At 32.8% G+C, this 22,993-nt stretch overlaps 5 protein-coding genes across 6 annotated transcripts; 1 reads left to right on the top strand and 4 right to left on the bottom strand.

The window, feature by feature from the left end:
* Positions 1-961: 961 nt before the first annotated feature.
* LOC129900927 (protein S40-7-like) lies at positions 962-5,926 on the bottom strand. The gene has a single exon (XM_055976010.1). The coding sequence runs from the start codon at positions 5,822-5,824 to the stop codon at positions 5,156-5,158; it is 669 nt and encodes a 222-aa protein (XP_055831985.1). The 5' UTR covers positions 5,825-5,926; the 3' UTR covers positions 962-5,155.
* A 2,104-nt stretch (positions 5,927-8,030) lies between these two features.
* On the bottom strand, positions 8,031-9,450 carry LOC129900951 (protein FAF-like, chloroplastic). The gene has a single exon (XM_055976041.1). It carries the CDS (start codon positions 9,067-9,069, stop codon positions 8,194-8,196), a length of 876 nt encoding a protein of 291 aa, XP_055832016.1. The 5' UTR covers positions 9,070-9,450; the 3' UTR covers positions 8,031-8,193.
* Positions 9,451-13,165: 3,715 nt separating this feature from the next.
* On the top strand, positions 13,166-14,119 carry LOC129901539 (ankyrin repeat-containing protein BDA1-like). Its single transcript, XM_055976746.1, has 2 exons — positions 13,166-13,861; positions 13,999-14,119. Exon 1 carries the CDS (start codon positions 13,285-13,287, stop codon positions 13,750-13,752), a length of 468 nt encoding a protein of 155 aa, XP_055832721.1. The 5' UTR covers positions 13,166-13,284; the 3' UTR covers positions 13,753-13,861; positions 13,999-14,119.
* Positions 14,120-15,127: 1,008 nt separating this feature from the next.
* Positions 15,128-17,241, bottom strand: LOC129899554 (ferredoxin, root R-B1-like). Its single transcript, XM_055974557.1, has 2 exons — positions 17,134-17,241; positions 15,128-15,765 (listed from the first exon to the last, which is right to left on the bottom strand). The coding sequence occupies exon 2, from the start codon at positions 15,757-15,759 to the stop codon at positions 15,304-15,306; it is 456 nt and encodes a 151-aa protein (XP_055830532.1). The 5' UTR covers positions 15,760-15,765; positions 17,134-17,241; the 3' UTR covers positions 15,128-15,303.
* Positions 17,242-19,429: 2,188 nt separating this feature from the next.
* LOC129900274 (60S ribosomal protein L10a-1-like) lies at positions 19,430-21,810 on the bottom strand. Of its 2 annotated transcripts, none has more exons than XM_055975206.1 (6): positions 21,724-21,810; positions 21,493-21,530; positions 20,645-20,864; positions 20,131-20,296; positions 19,738-19,943; positions 19,430-19,620 (listed from the first exon to the last, which is right to left on the bottom strand). In XM_055975206.1, exons 2-6 carry the CDS (start codon positions 21,495-21,497, stop codon positions 19,567-19,569), a joined length of 651 nt encoding a protein of 216 aa, XP_055831181.1. In that variant the 5' UTR covers positions 21,498-21,530; positions 21,724-21,810; the 3' UTR covers positions 19,430-19,566. The 2 variants fall into 2 exon arrangements, with proteins under 2 accessions (XP_055831181.1, XP_055831183.1); XM_055975208.1 differs by having other exon boundaries at positions 21,641-21,730.
* Positions 21,811-22,993: the final 1,183 nt, after the last annotated feature.

A 22,993-nucleotide genomic window follows, 5' to 3' on the forward strand; every position in this document is an offset into this window, starting at 1 on the left:
GAGTTTTAAAGCATCATTAAGAAGATTAATTTAATAAAATTCACCTCTAATTAAAATTTTCTTAAAGATTGTGTCAGATTACAACGATCAAATAATATGAAACTGAGTATTTTAGCAGTTTAATCAAATTATTAACAGCGAATTGAAGGACAGTTCGCGGCGCTTTCCGAGTATAGTTTTTGTGGCGTTTGAAATTTAACGGCGTTTCAAATCGGTTTTGAGAATAACTCTTATATTCTGGTATTAGATTTGCGTAATTCGTTTCTTAGTCATTTACTTAGGTTGACTCAAGCTTTTATCCTTTTAATGGACCCCTTTTTAGTTAAGTTGAACAAAATCTAACAAAAATTAAACCCTTAGATCTCCAAAATCTAACAAATATTACCGAAAAAAAGAAAGGAAAAATAAACAGAAGATTCCCAAAATAGATAAAAGTAGTCAGTCTGAAGGATCCACAAGCTAAAAACTCATGGATATATACATGCTTTATTATGTTGAAATCCATATTTGACACTCTCTGATGGGCGAGACCTTCGAGTCTAGAGTGAAGAACGTAAAGATCACCTTGGCCCATTAACAAGCCTACATGCCGCAAATATGAATTAATCAAAGATTAATATATTGACAACAATCACTGAAATTTACACTCAAGTTATATTTTATTCCAATTGAACACATAATAAAGTGTTCCTATTAAATACTGTCAATCCGACATCTGAAAAAACTTTTGTGCATTCTGACTGGAGTGTCTAAATGAAACTAGTATGAAGTCGTTTGGTAGAGTGTATGCAAATAATGTTAAATATGTAGTATTAGTTAAGATGAGGTTATTTCTTATAAAGTGTTTGATTTGGTGTATTAAAAATAATATGCATTGCACAATTTCTAAAAAAAATATTTAGTTACAAAAATTCCCTCCACAAATATAGTGGAAAGGATGTGGAAAGATTTTGAGGGACAATTGTGTATTTAATCATGCTAATGCATGCATTAAAACCTTTTGCATTACTAATACCATGATTTTTTCATGTATTAGTTATACATAACATAATACCAAATAGTGTATAACTAATGCTTAGGTTGAAAAAAATGTAACATATACGGTACAAGTAATACACAAAACTAATGAATACATTGCACACTACCAAACCAGCCCGTACATACGTTTTTGGATAAGATTGAAAAATGTGGTTGGTGATAACTGCAAGTATCTATACTCCCAACCACAAAGATGGTTGGTCTGAAACCTTGAGTTTAATGAAGGAGAAGAGTGAGAATTAAATGAATTTCCCCTCTGCAGATACGTACACAAACAAGGAAACCTTGAAGAACCAAATTTAACATGGCATTTACTCCGATGCTATCCTACTTCTATACCAGGACGTTAAACATGTCTCCAAACCATGGAGACGTTAATTTCTTTCAACCAAGTAAAATACACCTGCTCATGAAACACTTGGTAGCTGTTGTTTCAATGGTAAGGGAAACCAAATGAGTAATCACCATTTTTTATTCATATGGACACGGAATACTCAATTTCACCACTAATATAATCCATCAAATTATAAGTGGCACTCTCTTTACCGAAAATCATGCAGATTAAGCTTTAGCCAGACATATTTTTCCTTCTCAAGAAAATTCAATTTTCACTTCAATATGGTACTTTCAACCTATGTGAAAGGTAGCTGCACAAGGCAAGGCAGGAGCGCAGGGCAGGGCATTTTACAAGACATGAAGCACGCAACATGACTGTTTAATTTTAATAGTTGTATAAATTACAAAAATTACATCGAAAATGTAAAAATTATAATAATTTCAGGGTCAGAAAACATAAAAATACCTGAGCCAAATAAACAACATGCTAAGAATCCAAAATTATAATATCCTAACATCAACCTACCACCTTGAAACAAAAACATTGCAACCTCACTATTTGACAAGCATGACAATCGAAAATAATTAGAGGGGATAAGGGCATGTTCATTTAATGATGTCAAAGAGAGAGAATGGAAATCTTGTTCTGCTTTCAATAATTATGCATATTACCCTAGTTTCATTTGAAGAATTATGCAATACACAATCATTTATTCAGAATCATGCAAACCCTTAAATACAATCTCCTCCCAACTTTGGGCACACAAAAAGCTACTAACGCTTAAGAGTGCCATTGAAACCGTAACAACACCATAATAGACAGCATCTAAGCATTAGAATCCAGCAGTTCAAATATTGCGATATCACCCTCTACTTCTATATGTATCTTTCAGGAAAATGGAACCCTATCAATCAACTTCTCGTTTTATCATCATTTTTATAAATAATGTGTATCAGGTAACGGAATATATACATAGCGTGATTCTAGATCTAGAAGGTGCCAATCGTACACTGGAAGTATAAACAATACTCTATGCACATGCACAAACCGAGAATTGAGTTGTGTAATACAAATTATAAATCAAAAGAGGCTCACCTGCACTAATACAATTTTGGACTTCAGGCTGGTACTTCCTCCAAGGGGTTGAGAAGAAGGGGGAATCACTCAACTCACCCAAGATGTTCTCTTTTCTTTTTTCTTTTGAGGCAGGGATGGGAGGGGGTCATTGAAGAGAGTGAATTTAGGGCTCAGTTCTCAGTTATACTAATGAGAATTAGGTTTCTAGATAAACAAAATACTAAAAGTGGATTTGAATGGTGATAACAGTGAGCTTATTAACTTATCAGATATACATAGAGGCATACCGGGTAAATGAACCACAAAAGAGAGGTTTTGAAGATTGAAGGCTTACATAGTTTTCCTTGATTGCTAGGGGCACAACCTGCTGCCAGGAATGAAGGGAAATCCGGGCGTCCTACCAACCCCAAAGTGTGCAACCCTCACACACACCTTGAGGCAAGTTTACTGCACCTTTCACCAGTACGCCCCAAGGAGCATCTTACATGCCTTTCAATACATTGCTTTTAAAATCTTTCAAATTACATATATTCTCCATATGCAAAGATGACTGAATCATTTTCATGTAGAACCACAAATTGATCGGAGACTCCAATGCTGAAGTATGCCCAAGGCTATGTCACATAGTTAAGACTGAAAGAGTAGCAAGTTTACATCACATAGTTAGGACTGAAGGACGAACCAAGTTTCTTGACCTCTCTAGTTTCTCTATCCCCAAGATCTTAACACCTATCCTGAGCTTTTTCACCACTAAATCCACAGAGTTTGTCTTCTAATATGGCTTCTATGGAGTTCTTATCTCTACAAATATCAAAATAGACACCCTTGTCCAAAAGTTATTATTAGACTAGACTATGCAGCCATGTACATGGACTAATATATAATAATGCTGGAGATTGTTACATGGACTAATATATTTGTATCAAGTTTGATGTGCTGCTTTTCTTTTTAATATATCAGAAATATTTGTTGAAGCAAAAGACCTTTACTAACCAAAGGTTGTCTAATACAAGTACATATTGCATCTTCCGAAAATCTATCCATTTATCTATCCAACATGAATTTCCCCACCACACTGGATTTGATAACTAGTTACTAGGTTTGAATCTGACCAGTTTTTAATATACTTGGAGGATCCATCAAAATACACGTCCGTCCAATACCGGTAGGACATGAATACATTGAGGAAAATGAAGAGTCTGTACAATAACTACAGATGAGAAGAGGTAATGAATGCAAAGTATTTTTGGACAGGAGAAAAGATAGTGTTGGTTTAATTTTCTGGAAACCAAAGAATGGTAAAAAAAACTGAATAGATAGAACCATGATACATCCCTAAAAGGTGTAACGGTAAATCGACTTTTGTCGCCCCATTAAAATGTCTGCCACTTTGCCAGTAAAGAGCAAGAAAACCACGTTTTCTGTGGTGATGACAGATTGCACCTACCTATTTAATGTCCCCCTCTGTTGGCAAGAATACCTTATTGTAACTAGCACTTCACAGGCAAGCAGATGTTGCAGATCTGATATATTTCTGGCAACGGACTGCTAGTAATAGTGCAAAGCAGAAATTATAGTACCCAGAGGATGTCTATACAGTGGAAGGGACAAGAACTATAGCAGTGATCATTTTTTCTCCTAAGAAACTTGATATATCAAAGGAAATTTCTCTCCTTTTCAACAAAAATTTAGTAATGACTGGAGCGCAAATATCAAGAAACAAAGCAGACTTAGATAAAGTCTCTCCACTCTCTTCCCTGTTAATTTCTAGTGTAGAAAGTAGAAGCAGTGCCTCAGCGATAATACAGCTCATTCTGCTTGTCACATTGATAGACCTTCCAGTATTACAAGTTTGACTCAACAGGGTTCACCAAATAAGGCAATTTTAAGATTATTAATGAGACCAGTACTTTTAACCGTAGAGAATTTAAGAAATATGCACACATCCAGTGGCGGAGACGATTTTTTTGCCATGGGGATTCAAAGAAAATTTAGAAAATGCCTAAAGCTAAAAAGATTAGAAACTGTGGTTAACAGGAATCGAACCTGTGTCCTCTAAGAGAATTTGAACCCCTTTACCACAAAGGGGAGCTTTTTTCCAATGAATGAACCACCTTGCTTCTACCTAGATGTGCCCATGCACATACCTTAAAGTAATAGCTACCAACGAGAAAAACATATTAGGCAACAACCTTTTCATAAACAGCCAACATGCTTTCGCGCTCACAATAGCTCAAACAAGAAGGACTTTTTATTTAATGCTGGCCTTTCGCTTTTAGTTAGAAGGAGAAGTAGAGGTTGCTGACTGCAAATGTTATCACTGCTTCTCTTTTTCTTCCTATTCAATCTATCTATATAATTTGCTTGATTAGCCCCCATCTTAACTTTGGGCCCTAACATCTTAGAGGACAGGCATCAAGCACCCTCCTAGTTACATCTATAAGCCTGGACATTGCAGTGGGGAAGCTTTCACTTCCAGCTGACAAAGACAATCTTCTTAGATTTGCTACCGGTGTTCCTAATGCCAATGACCAGGATGATAATTAAATAATTTTTTTCTCCATAAGGCCTGCTCATTTAATTGACAAATGAGGATGCCAATGTAACATTATTAGTGCGGAATATTTTCTAATCATAACTATCAATCAGCCCTGATACAAATTCAAGAAGAAACCTAACAATTATCTCAAATTTATTAGAAAGTCAGGTAAGAAAACCTGTCTTCTGCCAAATAGCATCTCGGACCTGCCTCAAATCCCTCCCTTTCAACTTCCTCCCAGCTCCCTCAACCACGGAGGATGCCAAAATTGGTGTCTTCCTCGACGCAACAAATTCATGCGGTGGTAACATCTCACCACCGTCTACATCATCATCAACATCGTCGAAATGTCTGCCTCTTCGGCCCGCTGCTGCTGCCGATATTACAGGAACATTCACCGGTGCGGACTGGAGATATTTAACCCGATCCACTGGCGGACGTTTAGGAATTATCGGAATCAAACGAGCCGACGACGTGGAGGAAGACGAGGAGGATGAAGAAACGGAGAGCAAAGCCTGCGCGTGGGACTCAGACTCCGGCAGCGCGGCTAGGATACCAAAATGTTTGTGGTGGGAGCGATGGTTAGGGGACCGATGATAATTAGCGTTCGGGTTTGTTGAAGTTGAAGGAGTGGAGTGGTGAATTGCATCGGAGGTCGCGTCAAAGATGTCGTGCTCGCTGAGCTCATCTCCGGCGGCGGGAGTCGAAGCGGAGGTGGATGTAGAGGGTTGGGACAGTGAGTGAGCGGTGGAGAAAATGCCGAGGAGACGATCGGAAGACGGTATTTTTCGTTGGTACCGGGAATTATTGGCTCCGCCGCCGCCTGAATCCATGGGGAAATGGAGGAAGCGAAATAGGATAAGGGAAAAACGGCAACGGAAGTAGTGGAACTGCCTTTTGTGTTATCGAAAAAATTCCTTTGCACTAAATACTGACTACGTCACCAGCATCTTGATAGTAAAGTATATTTGGAAGCAACTAACTATTTTAATTATGATTAGAGTTTTATTTTAGTTAATAATTAAATCTCAATCATTGCCTTAAAACTATGACATGTGTCTTCCATCCAAATAAAAATTCGTAGAAAATGGAGAAAAATAAAAAGAGGAGCTGGATCAATGTAATACATCTACTCTAATATTTATGAATCACTATTAACGTCACATGAGAATAATATAGGAGAAATATATTTTATAGATAAAATGTTGTTATATAGAAATAAAATAGAGCATGAAAATTTAATTTGAAAAAAATTATATCATTATATTGAAATCTCATTATAACGAATGTCGTTATGGAGAGATTTTATTGTATATGTTTAGTAGAAATCAAACAAATTGTTAAGAGTTATGAAGTTATAGTATATTATTTTGTATTGAGATATATAACGGTCAAAAATATATTAAAAATATCATTTTTTGTGAGTCACATTTTAACTATTTGTTGTTTCATTTTTCAACTTGGATTATATATCACCATTTATATATTAAAACACATTTAGTTGAGTAGATGATGATAGTTCAAATAAAAAAAAAACTAATAAATGACTTAATCTATTTACAATGTGTTTTAATAAATAAATGATAATTGTTCATGTAGGTAAAAGAAACAAAAAATAGTTGATAGTACTTTAAGGTACTAAACTCACAAAAAAAAAACAATACTAGTTCAAACTTCAAATGTGTTTTTGATGTTAACTTTTTGTTATTTCAATAGTTACTTCTTGGTACTCGGCACTAGACAAACTTCACTCCTCTATACAAAAATAACGGATTGTTTGGTATAAAAATTAATAACGCAGGGATTAATATCTCAAATATTTATAATGCATAGATTATTTCTTATTAAGTGTTTTGGTTAATTGTTTCTCACCAATCTTGTGTTTGATTTAAATCTATAAAAAAAAAATTCAATTATACCCTTGAATTATTATGAAATTTTCTATTTCATGTAATTGGGTCAAAGTAGATAATTGTCAGACATATTATTTTTTTGTGGTTTTCTAATTAGCTAGGAGAAGAACAATTTTATCGCCATATTTGTTATTTTCTCTCTTGAATTATTTTAAGGATAAATAATTATCAACTTAATAAATTGATCACTCACAAAACTTCAATTTTTAATTTAATAAAGATAGACCATTTACTTTTAAAATCAAAAAGACGGTAAACAATAGTAAAATCGAATAAATCATCTACCTTTATACATTAAAATTGCAAGTTATAGTTTTAATATGGTGTTAATATCTTAAAAGGTCACTAAACTTTGAGAATTTCTAGTAAAGTCATTGATCTTTATTTTGTATCAATAAAATCACTTAATTAGGCCTTTGTATAAATAAAATTACTCAATTAGGTTAATTATCGAAAAAAATTGACATGACATTTTTTTTATGTAAATATGAACCCACAAATAAATAGAATTTGTAAGCTAATTTATTTAAATAAATTTACTAGTACAAAACTACATATATAAAACATAAAACCAGAAAATAAAAGAAATGATGACAATTAATTACCCAAGTCAAAGGTGGCAATATTAGACATCATTAGGGTACAAAATAGAATTGCAAAGATGCTATATTATTGCATTTGACAGTTTTACCTTTAACGTGAGACTTTCTGATGAAAGTATGAATCAAAATGAAGAGAAAAAAAGTTGCGAAGAATAGTTGCAAATAATAAGCTACACATGAATATAATTATTATTTTGAATATGAAATCGAGTATATACATCTCGTTTCATCTTAATTCTGGGAAATGTAAAAGAATTACCCCCCTACAAGGTGGCACTTTTACCACATGAACACTAGTACTCTCTTGCTACGATCAAATTCACCATCTAAATCTGGAATTCGGAATTACATTTCCGATTTCTCTTTATTTTCATACTTGAAAGAGCTAGAGAGAAAAAGAGTAGCTTTAAACCTTTTTTCCGAGGGAAGAAACAAGAAAAAGAAAAAGAAAAAGAAAAATAAAAAGAAAAGCAAACACCCCTTTGTCTTTGTCAGCAGGGACGGAGCTGGAGCTTTGGCTTCAGGTTTGGCCAAAAGCTTTGGTCCGAACACTGTATTTTTCTTAAAATGTTCATTAAATATGTAACTAAGTAACTCAGAAGGACTAGAAACCTCAACTCATACATCTTAAATATTGGTTCCGCCTCTGTTTTTATGATACCTATTCTTCAATTCCTACATTGTTCTTCAGCAAGATTCTCCAAGTTCTCTTTTATCATCATCATCATCATTTATTACGTCTTCACTTGATTCATCTTCTTCCTCATCCTTTGAATCATCATCATATTCTTCATCTTCCTCTAGAAATTCGTCGTCTGAGTGAACAATATGTAGCTTCAATCGTCCATCTTCTCTACATGCATGCAAGAATTCCCATTCAGGAATTCTAACCTCCTTGAGAATAAACCTACCATTTTCTCTAAAAGATTCAAAACAAACACAAGGCTTTCCATTTCTTCCAATGCAAGAAATTGGAGGCGGCAATAATTCCCCTTTATTTGTTCTTGATCTAATTTTGGAATATTCATGACTTATAATCCCCTGATTATTAATGCTTGTTGATCTGATTTCTTCGTGTTCTTGGTAATTCCCATTACTCAATTCATTCATAATATCTTCAACATCGTCGGAGCTTTCAAATCCAAGGCTTTCTGTACATATTGAAAGACAATCTGAATTTCTTGATGAAAAGCTATCACTATGCTTGTAATGTTTCTTCTGGCTGCTTGGTGGATAAATGAGGTCTCTGCTTTTCCCTTCAATCCCAGATTGGTGAAATGATTCGAGAGAAAATAACGAATTATTATAAGAAGAAGACGTCGACGATGACAATGATGTGGTGGTAGACAATGGAGGGAGATTATTAGAAGAAAAAGAAGAGACGGAGGAAGAAGAAGAGGAAACAGAGTTGTTTTCTTTGAAATGTAAATCATCAAAAATCTCCGTAAATGATGAATGTTTCATGGATTTAATTTGGTTCCATGAAGAAGTGGAATCAAGAATTGTTGAATTTTCTGAGAATGGTTTGTCAAAGAAGCGTTTTAGGCCTCCACAGGTAACCATTTTTTATCAACTCTCAGACAGAATTGTTGTTGATTTTGGCTGACAACTGAGAAGCAACAAAAAGAGTTAACTTCAGGTTGGTTTTTCTAATGGAGAAAGATAGGCGATTCTTGTGGTGAGGATAGGAAGATAAGGTGTCAATGACTTGGTTTTTTTTTCAAGAAATTTATATCATATTTAACTTCTTAATTATCTTACTAAAATTAGAATTTTTAAAACCGTCCCAATTATTTCGATGATAAGTCAGAAACGTTCGAGCTGAGTTGGAGATATACACAATGGGATTGCTGATAAAGTCAAGAGGAATGTGATGTTTATTAATAGATGCTATTTTGCAGGATTACCTCTCAGTTGAGAAATGAAATAAGAGATGGATGGTTTTAAAACTTTTGTTCATTTTGGTGGTCTCCATTGTACATTTAAAATTATTGGTACATTGGAGTACATTAATATCACATGTGGAATCATTTTACTTGTGCATTTAGGCAAGACAAAAGCAATGTCATTTCTTTATTGTTGGTTAATTAACTGCACCTGAAAAAATCAGTTTTTGTTTCTTTATGTGAGATAAAGGCAAACATATGCAAAGCCAGACGGGCTTTTTAAAAGGCTAAGGGGCCTTTTGTAATTTAATTCATTAATAAATCAGTATATGCTTGATTTGGAATAAAGTATTTTTGATGTGATTTTCAGTTTCAGACAATTCCCAATTCAATTAAATAGTACTAAATAAAATAACATTACTTTTGCTTCAATTTGTTTAGTTTATTTTGATTTGACATTATTTTTTTTTTGAATGTCCTGTTAAATTAAAGATTTGTAGAAATCAAATGTTCATAAGCATCTTTTTTAATTTACTCAAACACTAAAAAAGTGTTAAAAATATTTTTGAACTATGTGAAATTAAATAAAATACTCTCAATTAATAGTTTGGTTTAAAAATGTCTTTGTCGTCAATAATTTAAGGGTTTTTTTAGATTAAACTATTGACAACAAAGATATTTTTAGACCAAACTATTAATTGGGGATATTATTGTTCAATTTCAAATATTACAAAGACATTTTTTTATCCGTTTCCACTTAAAATAAGTCAAATTCAACACAAATTCTTTAATCTTGTCATCTTAAAATATATATCATGTCATCCTAAAATATATGTCATGTGAAAAATTAAAATTAAAGGGTTAATTGAAAAACTTCTAAAATGAAAAGTAACAAACAATTTAGAACTAATGGAGTATCATATTTTATTTATATAAGGAAATTACTCTCTCGTCCTCGTGGAACCGAACACAAATTCATGGGAGTAACATCTTTTGCTGCTTCTTTTTTTTCCTTTATTCTTTTCTTTAGGTTATCTATGTAAATATTTTTGAGGTATATTATTTTGTTCTTGCTTATGAAATATAAATAATTTTTTACTTATTTTTTAGAGAGATATTTTCAAAGAAACATTTGAACACATCAGTACTATTGGTAATATTTGTCGAATATTTTAAAATAATTTGAGCCATATTAATTATGACTTAAGCACTTATATCATCAATATGACAAATGTACTTAAGTCTCTACTTAAATGACTAAGTATATGATTTTTCTTTGTCCGCAAGTTCTAATTTCCACCACCAAGTTCTAATTTCCTTTGGCTCCAAGTTTTGTTAGTGTGGTGTATTTCACTACCTCATCTCTCACCGCCTATACTCTGCTATAAATTTGTTGAAGTCTTGAGGACATATAGGTAGAAAAAGTTGCAGCGCTTAGCCAACTTCCAACTCCTTCTTCAGATTTGCTTAATTTTATATTATTATATTTTATTGATTCATGTATACTCTAATTAATTAGAAAAAACTTGTTTAATCCTGCAAAAATATGTCACACTCCTGAAATAGTTTTTTAGGACAGTGTCTGCACGACTCAAGTATTATTTATATATATATATATATATTAATTAGAATATTTCTGTAGTAATAATTATCTAAATTTTCATATTATTATTATTTTGATATTAAAATATTATAATAAGAAGAACTATTTAATTTTCAGTATTACGATCTTGCCAAATAATAGGTTATATTATTTATTGAGAAGTGTTTTCATATATATATATTTCTATTAGAATATTTCTGTAGTAATAATTATCTAAATTTTTATATTATTATTATTTTGATATTAAAATATTATAATAAGAAGAACTATTTAATCTTCAGTATTACTATATTGCCAAATAATAAGTTATATTATTTATTGAGAAGCGTTTTCATTGTTTCCCAACAATCATTTCCCCCCATATTTATCCAACAATACTTTCCCCCCTACACAAGTCTCCCAACCAGTATTTTAATAGATATATTCAGCCCATTGTTTAATCACAAACCACTGAAGAGTGAAGAGTGAAGATCCATTACCATTTATCTATTCTCCAGCATTTGAAAAGGTGTCTCTCTTTGTCTTATTAATTACTCTCCATGCATCACACACACGCTCTTTAAAACTGACTTGTTTTATTATTATTATTCAACTAGTATATGATTTACATTTTCAATACATATAAAACAAATAGTAGGAAATACTCTACCAATATATTATATATATAAATGTAACATAAAAGTCGTGGTCATTTCGGCGCTACCTCAATATAATGTTAAAGAGTTGTGCCAAGTCTTTCTTATATTGTCGTTTTGGATGCATGAGTGAATTGCGCAAATATTATTCACTTTTGTCGCATTCTATTTAAAAGTTAGAATACTCTCTTTGCTTCTTTCTTGGAGAGCATTTTTTAAAATAACTAATTACACTTCCATATTTATCATTTTTTTAATTTTTTTTTAAAAAAATTCTTTCTATTTGGATACATTAATTCAGTAATCAGCCTGATGATCTAAAGCTTCCGCTATGCGCAGGGTCCGGGGAAAGGTCCGACCACAAGGGTCTATTGTACGTAGCCTTACCTTGCATTTCTGTCAGAGACTGTTTTCAAGGCTTGAACCCATGACCTCCTGATTACATGACAATAATTTTACCAGTTACTCCAAGACTGCCCTTCAAATGTTAATACGTAAAAACTCTAATTTGTTTGTAAATATTGTATCTGGAACTAAATTAATATATCCGGATTATTCAGCTAATGTATTCCAATAGCCATGTTTTTAAGGAATTTCTGTAAATTAAAAAAGGGTAAAAAAAATAATAATTAACTCTTTATACTATGTGATTCCTAAAAAAATTACTTTTTTTTAAAATATAATGTAAATCAACTAGAGTAAACAATAAATCTCTCCATTTGTTTGTGTGAACATCCATTAATGTAAAAAAACAATATTATTTTGAATCTTGTGATCTACATAATATAATGGCATTTCTATAAAGGAGTGTCTTTAAGGTAAAATAAAATATAGTGTAAAATAATTGTAAATCAACTAGAGTAAACAGTAAAATCCCTCCATTTATTTGTGTGAACATCCATTAATGTACCAAAAAAATATTATTTTGAATTTTGTGATCTACATAATATAATGTCATTTCTATAAGGGAGTGTCTTTTAAGGTAAAATAATAATGTTGGGTGTATTTTGTATGAAGGAAAATATTTTTCAATTTTTTTATATTTGGTTGGTCAAATATTTTTTCTAAAAAAACAAGTTAGATTAAAATTATTACAATGACGACTTCTTAATCAATCTATGATGCTGTTGTCATTTGTCAATATATATACTTTCTTTTTCGTATTACAGAGTATATTTACACTGCCTGCGAAACCACCTAATCTGCAACGTATGAATACAGTATACATTTGTTTTGGTACAAACAAAACATCTACTAGTCTTATTCAAGACTCGTATACTATGTCCATATTAGCAGTTAGAAATAGCAGCGTTGTGCAGTGAAGATTCATTGATGCCCCGGGCAGGGTAGAGGGTCAAGCCACTAAAGCAAGAGCTTTAGGCTTCAAAATCTAGTGTTCGGAGCTTATGTTGAATTTCTCAATCAATTGAATTCCAAGACACGCAAAACCTATTAAGGAGGAAATTACTCCCTAATAAGATTTTTTTTTTATTTTAAGACTCAAACCCTAGATCTTTAGTTAAAAGAGGATGGGGTCCAATTTTTACCTATAATAGATTTATAGTTAAATTTTTCTTTTAAAAAATATTGAGCAGAAAAAATAAAATTGGGTTTAGGCCACTAACTTGTTCATAGGTTGATCGAGCATTGAGAAATGGAAGAAGAGATGAAACAAGCAGCTCAAAAAGGGGATATTAATGCTTTCTACAGAATTGTTGAAAGAGAACCATTAATTCTTAAAAACATTGACGAGAAAGAATTTGTAGAAACCCCTTTGCACACAGCTGCATCTTGTGGGTGCACTAACTTTGCCATTGAAATGTTGAGCTTAAGGCCTTCTTTCGGAAGGAAGCTGGACCCCAAGGGATATAACCCTCTGGATCTAGCACTTCATAATGGACACGAAGACACTGTGAAGCAGCTCATAAGATATGATCCTAAACTCATTCAAGTCAGAAGCAGGGAGCGGAAGACTCCGCTGCACTATGTAGCTGAAACTAACAATGCTGATCTTCTCAGTGAGTTTCTCGTAGCTAGCCCCACCGCGATCAAGGAAGTGACCATTCGAGGGAGAAACAGCTGTGCATCTCGCTGTGTCAAACTGCCAATTGCTAGCTTTTAAAGTTCTAATAGGTTGGCTCTACCGGACTGACAACAAAAAAATATTGGACTGGAAAGACAACGATGGCTACACAGAGTTGCACATTGCTGCACAATCAGGTCAAGTTGAGGTATGCCATGTTCTCTCATGTTAATTTTATCCATATATGTTCCAATATTTTATGACATTATTCATTTTCGGTTAGTAGAGTTACTAGATGATTGAGTTTATTAATACTAGCTAATAAGAAACATGATTGATTATCAGGTTGTATAGATTTTAACAAGGGAAAGAGTGGATCTTGATATTAGGAATGGAGATGATAAGAGCGCTCTTGATATCGTTGAGGATCGAATAGCAGATCATAACGGTATTGATGTTGTTTCAAGTGCAACGCCTATCTCAAGTTCACAGAATCATTCAACTCTCAGGGAAATATTCTAACAATTACGTACTCTTTTAATTTGTATGTGAAAAATCATCTAAAATTTTCTCTTCAGTTTGAAGTAAGTTTCGTGCGTCATTGTGTTTTGATTTGCTACAATGCTTGAATATTTGGACACACTACTTCAATTTCTGATGGTCACTTGATTTACATAGAGCTACCATTTGTACGCGATTTCATCTCCTAATTTGAAATTATGAGATGAAATCAATGTTTGAACATACAATTTCATCTCATTATTTTAGATCATGAAACGAAATCTCAAATTTTCCAAAAAGCTTAATTTGAAAAATTCATATTAATTTCACATTTTTCAAATATAAAAAATTGACGAATAAATTTACATACATATATATATTATTTTTAAAAAAAAATATTATATCTACCATCTATTTGTTTCATATGTAAAAAAAATTTATACTTTGTTGTTAACTATTACTCTTACCAACCTTAAAACTATTTATATCGGATATAACCATTAATTTCACCAACATAAATAATATTTGTTGACACAAAGCTATACATGTCTTTTTAGTAATTCTTTACAAAAATGTTATTTTGTTGGCAAATATTATTCATGTTCAATTTTACTTTTTTATTGAACTAAAGCTCAACCAATTTTTTTTAGAATAATTTTGTAATAGTATATTATGCTTATGTTATGAAATTTTACTTATTTGGTAAAATTGTATTAATAATTGAAACAATTTTAATAGTTTTTACAAGGGATTTATGTTTAAGAACAAAAAATACACAACTTAAAAATTCAAATTACGTTTCCAAACAAAACTTCAGAGCGTGATTTCAAATTATGATTCATCTCACATGGTCAAATGGATCCTTCGTTTATAAGATAGCATCTTTTAATCAATAAATATCTTCACGTTATTTTATTATTTAAACTATGATAAATTAGTATAGTTTGATATAAACTTCTAGGCGCGGATAATTTTTCTACAAAGTGAAACATAATAACCAATAAAAGCGTTTCATTACACGAACATCATTCAAACACAACAGGTTCCTGATTGAACTCTACACCTGACCATTCTCAAGAACAGAACAATTTTCTAAGTGCTTCACCCTAAACAAGACCATACACATAATATGAGATATTAAATAAGTAACTAGTAAAGATCAGATTCCTTGTGAGTATGAATCACACAATCTGAGGTTGGGTAAGAAACACAGGTGAGCACATAATCCTCCTCCATTTGATTATCATCCAGAAAAGATCCATCAGATTGATCAACAGATCCTGATACAATCTTCCCAGCGCAAGTTGAGCACGCACCTGCCCTGCAAGAATAAGGGAGTTCCAATCCAGCATTCTCAGCTGCATCGAGGATGTAAGTATCTGAAGGTGCCTCGAATTCATGTTCAGCACCATCTGGACAAACCAACTTGACCTTGTAGACTGCTGATGCTGATGCTCTAAAGCCAGAGTTAGCTTTCAATCCAAAGGCCTTAGAAATGTCCCTCACAGACCCCAGAGATGCTGGGCTCTTAATGAAGACGCTCTTTCTTTGGGTCTGAGGAGCAGTTTGTACCATACAGGTGGTAGGAAGTCTGACAGTTGACATGTTTACCTTATTAAAAAAAAAGAGTTGTTTAATTACTCATAGCATAATTCATTGAGGTGCTAATGTTCAAGAAAGAATGTCTTCTTGGTTCAAAATTGATAAATGCTCTCTGCAAATCAACGGTGTGTGAATCAAAGTATTCAACTATTGAATTCAAATAAAACTTGAATTTTTATCTTCACTAATCAATGTTTGCATATCAGGGAAAACTAAGTTATTCAGAGAGTTTACATTTCTGATTTGTCTAACATAATGGTTAACCAATTTAACATTCAATAATGTATGCCCTGTGCTAAAATGAAAGAAATTGATAGCTGATTGTCGATTTCAAGATAACCAGGAATTTGAATGTTTGGAGCTTTATGAGAAGAAGCAGGCGAGTGGCCTTATGCTCTTCACTCGAAGCTCCATGTCATAGACCTTAGTTCACGCAAAAGGATATATGCGGCTGCTCAAGAAATCTGAAGTACATCCTTACCCTTTGTCGTTTGTACCATTTGAAGATTGAGAATGAAAGAGAAAATACAGAGATACACACAAAAAAATCAGCTTTGCATCCTCGTGGGCTTAATACACCACGAGATATCCCCATAAGCTTAATCAGACCAATGGATATGTTTTACTTCCACTTTAGATGAATGTAACACATGACAGAGATCTCAAGAATCTACCTAAATTCTTTTAAGTCTGACAATTTTATACGCTGAAATTTTTAAGGCACAGAATCTACTGTATATTTATTTCCCTATAATGTATCATAAAACCATCACCATTTAGGCCATTTGATGAACAAATAATTTGCAAGAAAGTGCCTACCAAAATTACAATCGCAACATTAGACACAATCCTTCAATTTTCACTTCGATGTGAATTGTATTAAGGCGGTAAGAGCAAAAATAAACACTTGAAAGCATAATTTTATTCTGCATACATACTGTATCAAAACAGAACAATTCCACAAGACAAAAGAAAGTTTATCAAATCAATCTCCCCCGATATATTCAACACACTTAAAAGTTTACAGCCAAAAAAAAACTACAAAACGAGAAAACGAAAGAGATATCTTCCATCTGCATGTCATCCGGGGTAAACGTTAAAAAGACATCAAATTGAATTTAGAATAAGGAAAAGTTCCAAACACCCAAAATGCAGCTACCATTCAAGATCCAACCTTTAATCATATACCATGAATTTTACCAAGATGCGAAAAGGGAAAAATGACAATTTCAACAACCAACTCTAAAACAAGACAAACCCAATACTCAGAACTCATATTCACATGAAAACACACGAGCCCAAATCAAAACACAAAAGTTCAATTGTAAAGTTGGACAAGGAACAGAGCTAGAAAATTAAAGAAAGGAGAATTCTTACTGTTGGAGGAGGAAGGCGGGGTAATCGAGGAGGAGCAGAGAAGCTCAAGAATACTCCAAAGAGAGCAATGGGTTGGCACAGTCAAAATGTCACCTTCATTCAAATATATATATATATATATATTGCCGAATTAAGATACCCTACTGCCCATGGATTTCTCCTTCCCATTATTCAAATTACGGTGGGCGTCTTTACCTATTTGCCCTTCCTACTCAACAACAACAACAACAACCCAGTGTAATTCCACATCGTGGGATCTGGAGAGGGTAAATTGTACGCAGACCTTACTCCTACCAAGGTAGGACGGTTGTTTCCAGGAGACTCTCGGCTCAAAAAAAGCATAAAAGCATTAAAAAAAACGTTAGATAAGGCTAAGAAATGAAGAGGAAAAAAAATAAGTTCAAAGCAAAATGATAAGACAAATAACAGAAGCGCTATAAATAAAATAGAGTAATCAAGGTAGGGAAAGTACGGAAAGTAATAGATAAAAGCAGACATAAGAGGACTAGAAATTATAGTTTGCTAAAGCGTCTACTAATACGGTAGACTACCGTGACTATGTACTAGCCTTCTATCCTAATGTGTGTCTTCCACACCCTCTTATCTAAGGTCATGTCCTCGATCAGCTGCATTTGCGTCATGTCCTGTCTAATCACCTCTCCCCAATATTTCTTCGGCCTACCCCTACCTCTTCTGAAACTATCCACGACCAACCTCTCACACCTCCTCACTGGGGCATCTGGGTCCCTCCTGTTCACATGCCCAAACCATCTTAGTCGCATTTTCCGCATTTTATCTTCCACCGAGGTCACTCCTACCTTGTCCCGAATAGCCTCGTTCCTGATTCTGTCGCTCCTGGTATGCCCACACATCCATCTCAACATTCTCATCTCGGCAACTTTCATCTTTTGAACGTGGGAGACCTTAACTGGCCAACACTCCGCCCCATTATTTTATATGAGTATAGTTTTATTTTATTATTATTTGTGAATATATTTTGCTGAGATTTGCTATTATTTATTTGTATATTTGGCTATACAATTACTGTACTGCGTTTGTATAATTCGCACAGTTTTTGTATATAGTTTGTATATTTCGCTATACAATTCGTGTATAACATTTGTATAATTTACTATATAATATTTGTATATTTTGATATACAAATAATTTGTGGATATAGCGTTTGTATAATTCGTACAATATTTGTATAATTTGTTACATCATTTGTATAATTCGTTACATCATTTAGTTAATTCGCTATAGTGTTTGTATAATTCGCTACATCGTTTGTATAATTTGCTACAACATTTGTATAATGGCAAACATAAATTTGTCATTATAAATAATTAGAAAAATTATATCCATATAGAGTTATTATGCTTAAAAGGTTTGCCATATATAATATTTTCCCAATAATTATGATGTTCGAGTCTATCGCACACTTCAATTAATTTGTATATTTTTTTCCAAAAATACTGTACAGGAACTATTTGGAACAACTTTAGATAAAAATATACTCCTTCCATTTTTTTAGTTGTCATAGTTTCTTTTTAAGAATCAGACAATAAAAACTTTGACTGATTTTTTAAAACTTATTTTTTTATTGTGTTGATATGGGAAAAAAAATTAACTTATACTCCCTTCGTTCCATTTTAATTGTCATGGTTTTCTTTTTGAGAGTCAAACAATACGAACTTTGATTAATATTTTAAGATATATTTTCTTATCATATTAGTATGAAAAAAATTGTAACTTATTGTATTTTTCGTGTAGTTTTTGAATATCTAATTTTTTTACTTTATAATATTGAGTTAAAATAATATATTTTCATTTTTGAGTTTCAACAATATAACATGGCTAATTTTAAAATATAACTACAATCAAAATCTTTCTATAATAGTCATTCGGTCATTTTTTGCCTTTTTAAACGATTGATTGTTGTACATTTATAATAACATTTAACATTTGAATCTTAACATTCAACTTTTTAATATTAAAAAATGAAAAATAACTAAATTTGAGATCTATGGAGACTAATTTAACGAGGCAATGAAACAAATCCTTAATGTTGGGGACAGGGGAAGGAAGAGAGGGATACCTTGCAGATTAGATTGCCCTTTTTTCGAATAACACATTTTAAAAGCAAATTTGCATGCTGCTTGAACAATCTTTTTTGAAGAATCTTCCTAGAGAAATTTATGAAAAACTTCTTAACGATGAGAACAAAGTAATGTACTGCAATTGGCATCTTGGAAGCTACTGGGATCAGTGATATAACATCATTAACGATGAGAGGTCGAAAGCAAACATAACGCTAAAAGTTTTATAGATGTTCAAAACAAGATAACAAGAATGACAACTACCCAAAATTTTCAAGTGTCTATAGCTCACAACCAGAAAGCCTGAAAAATTCCAACAGAAACAGAAATCTTCTTAAAAGATGCGTTGTGTTTTTCCCATGGTGCTCTTCAAGTACAAGCACCTAACCTGTATTGACAGATAATAACAGAAAATTAGAACCGGAATATAAAGGATAGTAGTCCAGGAAAATATTGAAAATAAATAAACAGCAATGGTTAAACTGGGACTCCGAGATGAACTCACATTTTGCCAATTCTTCTTCAGCAATGACACAAGAAAATTGACACTCATTTGCACATTCTGAAAGATCTGCTTCTCCTCCATATCCATGTTTCCAACAGCAACACCCATGCAGAGCACCTTTTTCAATTGAAACTTGATTGTGGCCTTGGTCTCATTAACCTTGGATTCAAGTGACTCCTGGTGTGAAACAAGGGTGGGAAACTTACCTGCATTTACAAATGGAAAAAGCCACTCAGACATGAATTTAAAGGTGACACATACAGGCTGGACTAAACTACTACGAGGACATGATTGCTCCTGAAAGAAAGTGACAAATGCAACATTCTCCTGGATGAAGAAAAGCAGCACTCCTAGACAAAGTACATAAAGAATTAAGATAATCAAAGAACTTGCCTGCCTTGTTCAGACCAGGCCCCAACAGACGGGGAATCTGCTTGATGACAGATTCTGAAGCCAAGAAAGCATGATATTTCTTTGCGAGCTTCTTGACCAGCTTCTTGTTTTTGTTGAGCTTCTTCAAGCCTTCAACATCCATGTACTCTAAACCAATCTTTTCTGCCTGCAGACATATAACAAGAAGTTTTAATCATCTTCCTAAAAAAAACGGAAGATTCAGGAAAGGTACAGAGAGATGTAGTTTTTGGCCAATCTGATATTATCAGCCACAAAATTACCAAGAATCAATAACAAAGGCTAAATTCAACATTAAAGTGTCATGTCTGATGGTTTAAGAAAAAGATCTCTGATGTCAATTCCAGGCTTGTTTAATGAGAAATAAATCATCTCATTTTTAAGGTAATCTTGCAAGCGAGAGATATTAGATCAGTAAAAGACTCTCAGCAATAGTATAGTTCTTGTCATTATCAGTTCAGTTATTGCCACTAGTTAACATATTCATCAGGATTACCTCCCCAACATGCTGAGCATCTCCAAGCATACAGATCTTCATCTTAGGGCGAGGAATGTGTGGTAACTTAACAGATCCACTGAAACGCTTGTCCTTTTGGGGATCATAGTTCTTCAGACCAATCTGGAGCTCGATGGTCTCACTAAACTTTCTTTTCTTCTCTGCTGAATCATTCTTGATCACAGAGATAGCTTCTCGGAGGGCCTCACTCTGAAGCTTACTGTAAAAGAATCAAGATCAAACTACATAACTACAGGTAATCAGCAATACCTCTAAAAGGAGGTCAGAAAGGGGTTGGTTAATAATTCAAATACAAATATAACTAAACCAAAAAAATCCTACAATAAGGAATCTAATAAAAAATGAAAAAAACAAAATCAAATTCTAATTCCAATGATGAACTCAGGAGGAGCATTTATCAAGCCTTTTGAGTAACACAAACTCCATAATCAAAATGCGTGTGGTTTCCATATAAAAGACATGCTCTTTGAAAGAATGAATTTGTAATCAGGGACTTCTTCACTTCACACTACATAAATAATCGAAAAGTGACTAATAAACCACATATAATATCATTTTCCGGGATTAATCATCATAGGAGATCAAAATAATGTCAAATAACACAAGCTTGTTACAACCAATATTCTAACAGTATAAAAGCTTCAGATGCGTAGTATTCCTGCCTTTTAAAACATAAGTAAATTGCATTGAATAGTGGATCAACTATTTATAATCAGCAAAACAATGCAAAAAAAATGATTTCAAGCAAAACTTAGAAGATATAACAGAGTGAAATAAATAATATATTGAAAAGCAAAAAAAAACAGAAATTTGAGCTTCCTTCATACCTCATGGCTCAAAATCTCTCTTACTTCTTCGAACTCACCTGTCAAACAAAAACACAACAAAAAAAATAATTAAAAATCAGATATTTCGGCTAAAGAAAATTTCATCATTTTAATGTTTTCTAAACAACCAAAAGAAACAAAATCTTACACTTTTAACAGGCACATCTAAATTCAAACCCTAGAAATGATGCATCAATGTGAATGAGAGAAAGAGGTAGAGGAAAAAGGTACCTGTAAGAGAAACCCCTAGATTTAGGGTTTGTAAGCGCCGATGATGATAAGTCCAGTGGACTGCTATCTTATTAAATATAGGGCTCTAAATGGGCTGGGCTCGGGCATGATAGTATAGAAATTGGGCCATATCATGCAGGCCCTTATATGGAAGAAATCTAACAGCCCAGTTCTGAATTTGGTTTGGTTCGTTTCAATTCAGTTTTTATGGTTTAATACTACTCGGTTAATGGAGAATTACATTATTTGTCACATTTTAAACTTGTTTCTATCTTGGTGCAATTTCTAGTTTTTCTTGAACACAACTAGGCTTAAGGAAATTAAGATATGAAGTGATATCTATGTTCACTTTTGAATAGGAAAGTAACATATGTTTACTTTATCATTTCTAACAAACACGAACCTATGAAAATTAACATGAAAAGATTGTTAAATTTTCACATTTAACTTTTGTTGTTGAGAAAAAATCAATGTAATTCACATTATATCTTAATTAATATTTTCATGATGTGTTCACAATTCAAAAACGAACTATATTGCACATAACATTGAGCATAAGAGCATGTGTGGAGTCAAGTAGGATCAAGGAGTCCATATGAATCTTCTTCAAAAAAAAATTACATTATATATGGTAGATGTTAAATTTCCTTGACTTTTTCGTGTGTTTACTATTTTATATTTTGAATCTCTCAGAGAAAATAATGGCTCTGATACTGATAAACAAATAATGAACCTTCCTAACTTAGGGTAGGAGGGTTACGGACTTTCGATAACCTCCAAAAAAATATGTGTATATATTTATGTATTGGTACCCCTAGAAACAAAGATAAAGTGGTTTCACCAGTCGATTTGGGATGCACGTGTAGATATTTAGTGGGTTCACCTAAATTCGATTCTCACTTTAGTATTTTTTTCAAATTCTATTTTTTTTTTGATGTTTTAATAGTTACAACACAATTTTTTTAGTTGCTTCTCTTAAAATGAAAATAAAAAAATCAGAGAGTTCCACCCCAAAATTTTTAATTAGTAATTGATATGTCTATACTACTTGAAGGAAAAAAAAATTCAACATGTCTATATTAATTAAAATAATGGTGCCCCTAGCAGTTACAATTCTTGGGTCTGTTTCTACAAATAAGAGTCATCTCACAAGAGAAATTGCCCAAAACTAATGCATGTAAGGTAATTTCTATAATAGCTCTTAGTTTCGAAAAGGAGATTTTTAACCAATTTAAAATCATGCGTAAAGTAGAAATATTGCTCAAAAATT

Source organism: Solanum dulcamara, chromosome 8 (assembly GCF_947179165.1).
Source record: "Solanum dulcamara chromosome 8, daSolDulc1.2, whole genome shotgun sequence".
NCBI lineage: Eukaryota > Viridiplantae > Streptophyta > Magnoliopsida > Solanales > Solanaceae > Solanum > Solanum dulcamara.